Here is a 1421-nt window from a genome sequence, read left to right on the forward strand (position 1 = left end):
TCCTCATTGAAAGGTGTGAGAAAGGCTTCTGGGAAACACACACACACATTACACTATGCTTGGACTTCTTTGTATGAGAAAGAGAAAGACAAATATGATGGCCCCAGTAACCCCGCCTTTTCCATTTTAGAGACATATGACATAATTCAACTTCTGAGATTAATTATTAAAACAGATCATGTCAAAGCAGTGGTTTCACAGTTTTATTTAACGAATGGGAAGAGAAACTACACATTTTCTCTTTAATTTTTGTCAAATAAGATTTCAAAACTTTAACCACACTACAGAACACTTCAAATCAATAGAATCACTAGCATGCAAGATGAGAGCATTGTCATGAATTTTGTATATTCATATACACTTTAAATTTTATAACTTGGCTATTCAGGGCATTTAGCCTGGTAGTGAACACGACATAATGCTGCTTTTCAGTCACACAGAAAGATCCAGGCAGCATAAGTAGTTTTTAAACAGTCTGCCTTTGAAAACATGAAATTACATGGAAAGAGCAGGTGACAAGAATATACACACAAATTCAAGCCTTCTTGAGATCAGTAAAATGTCTCAGAATATCATCACAAGTTTCATTCAAAGAAAATTTATTTATGCATATGGGAGTATTAATCACCAAGAGATATTCATATGTGAAGAAAAATATGAAATATGCTTAGTACAACTAAAAGCCTATTACCTTAATATCAATAAAAAAGAATCAATCAACACTATAAGGATATAAATAGGTGGATATGTGGAAAACTTCATAGAAACAAGATAACGTAAAGGAAAAGAATTGTACAATACTTAGGAATTTACATCCCTTACCTCAGTGGTTCTCAACTTTCCTAATGTTGCGACCTTTTAATAGAGTTCCTCATGTTTTGGCGACTCCCAACAATGAAATTATTTTCATTGCTACTTCATAAGGATAATTTTGCAACTGTAAGTATCTCTGTTTTCTGATGGTCTTAGGCGACCTTGGTGAAAGGGTGTTTCTTTTCCCAAGGGGTCATGATCCATAGGTTGAGTACGGCTGACTTAGCTAAACACAAAGCTATCCCTGAAGTGGAGATTTTCCTCAAGTTCTCCTCCAGCGTTCTGAACCAACAGACTGGGGATCACGGGTTTGAGGAATTTGAACTCACCAGTCCCAGAGTTCCCTGTCAGACACACCTCATACTGGTAGCTCTGGGATAGAGTCCCCTCACCGTTGATATCCACCAGGTGGCCAGGAACGTGTCCCTCAGGCACAGAGCAGACACCCAGAGAGGCCGACCTGGACCTCCTGCAAAGCCTCACCCCCACGAACAGCAGCACAGACAAGAGAAAGAGTGAAGACACAGACGCCAAGGCAATGACCAGGTACAGCGTTAGCAGGTCTTCATCATCCTGCGCGGGGTCGCGCGCCACCTCTGGCAGAGGCA

General features: G+C 40.0%; 1 protein-coding gene across 1 annotated transcript in view; it reads right to left on the reverse strand.

The window, feature by feature from the left end:
- Window positions 1–250: 250 nt before the first annotated feature.
- Window positions 251–1421, reverse strand: part of LOC129676416 (protocadherin beta-4-like) — a 31413-nt gene continuing 30242 nt past the window's right edge. Inside the window, exon 4 of the mRNA XM_055606759.1 lies at window positions 251–1407. Within this exon, the coding sequence (XP_055462734.1) occupies window positions 1036–1407 (372 nt within the window). The 3' untranslated portion in view covers window positions 251–1035. The remainder of the gene's footprint in view (window positions 1408–1421) is intronic.

Source organism: Psammomys obesus, unplaced genomic scaffold, assembly GCF_907164565.1.
Source record: "Psammomys obesus unplaced genomic scaffold, mPsaObe1.curated_primary_1811, whole genome shotgun sequence".
In the NCBI taxonomy this organism is placed as follows: Eukaryota; Metazoa; Chordata; class Mammalia; order Rodentia; family Muridae; genus Psammomys; species Psammomys obesus.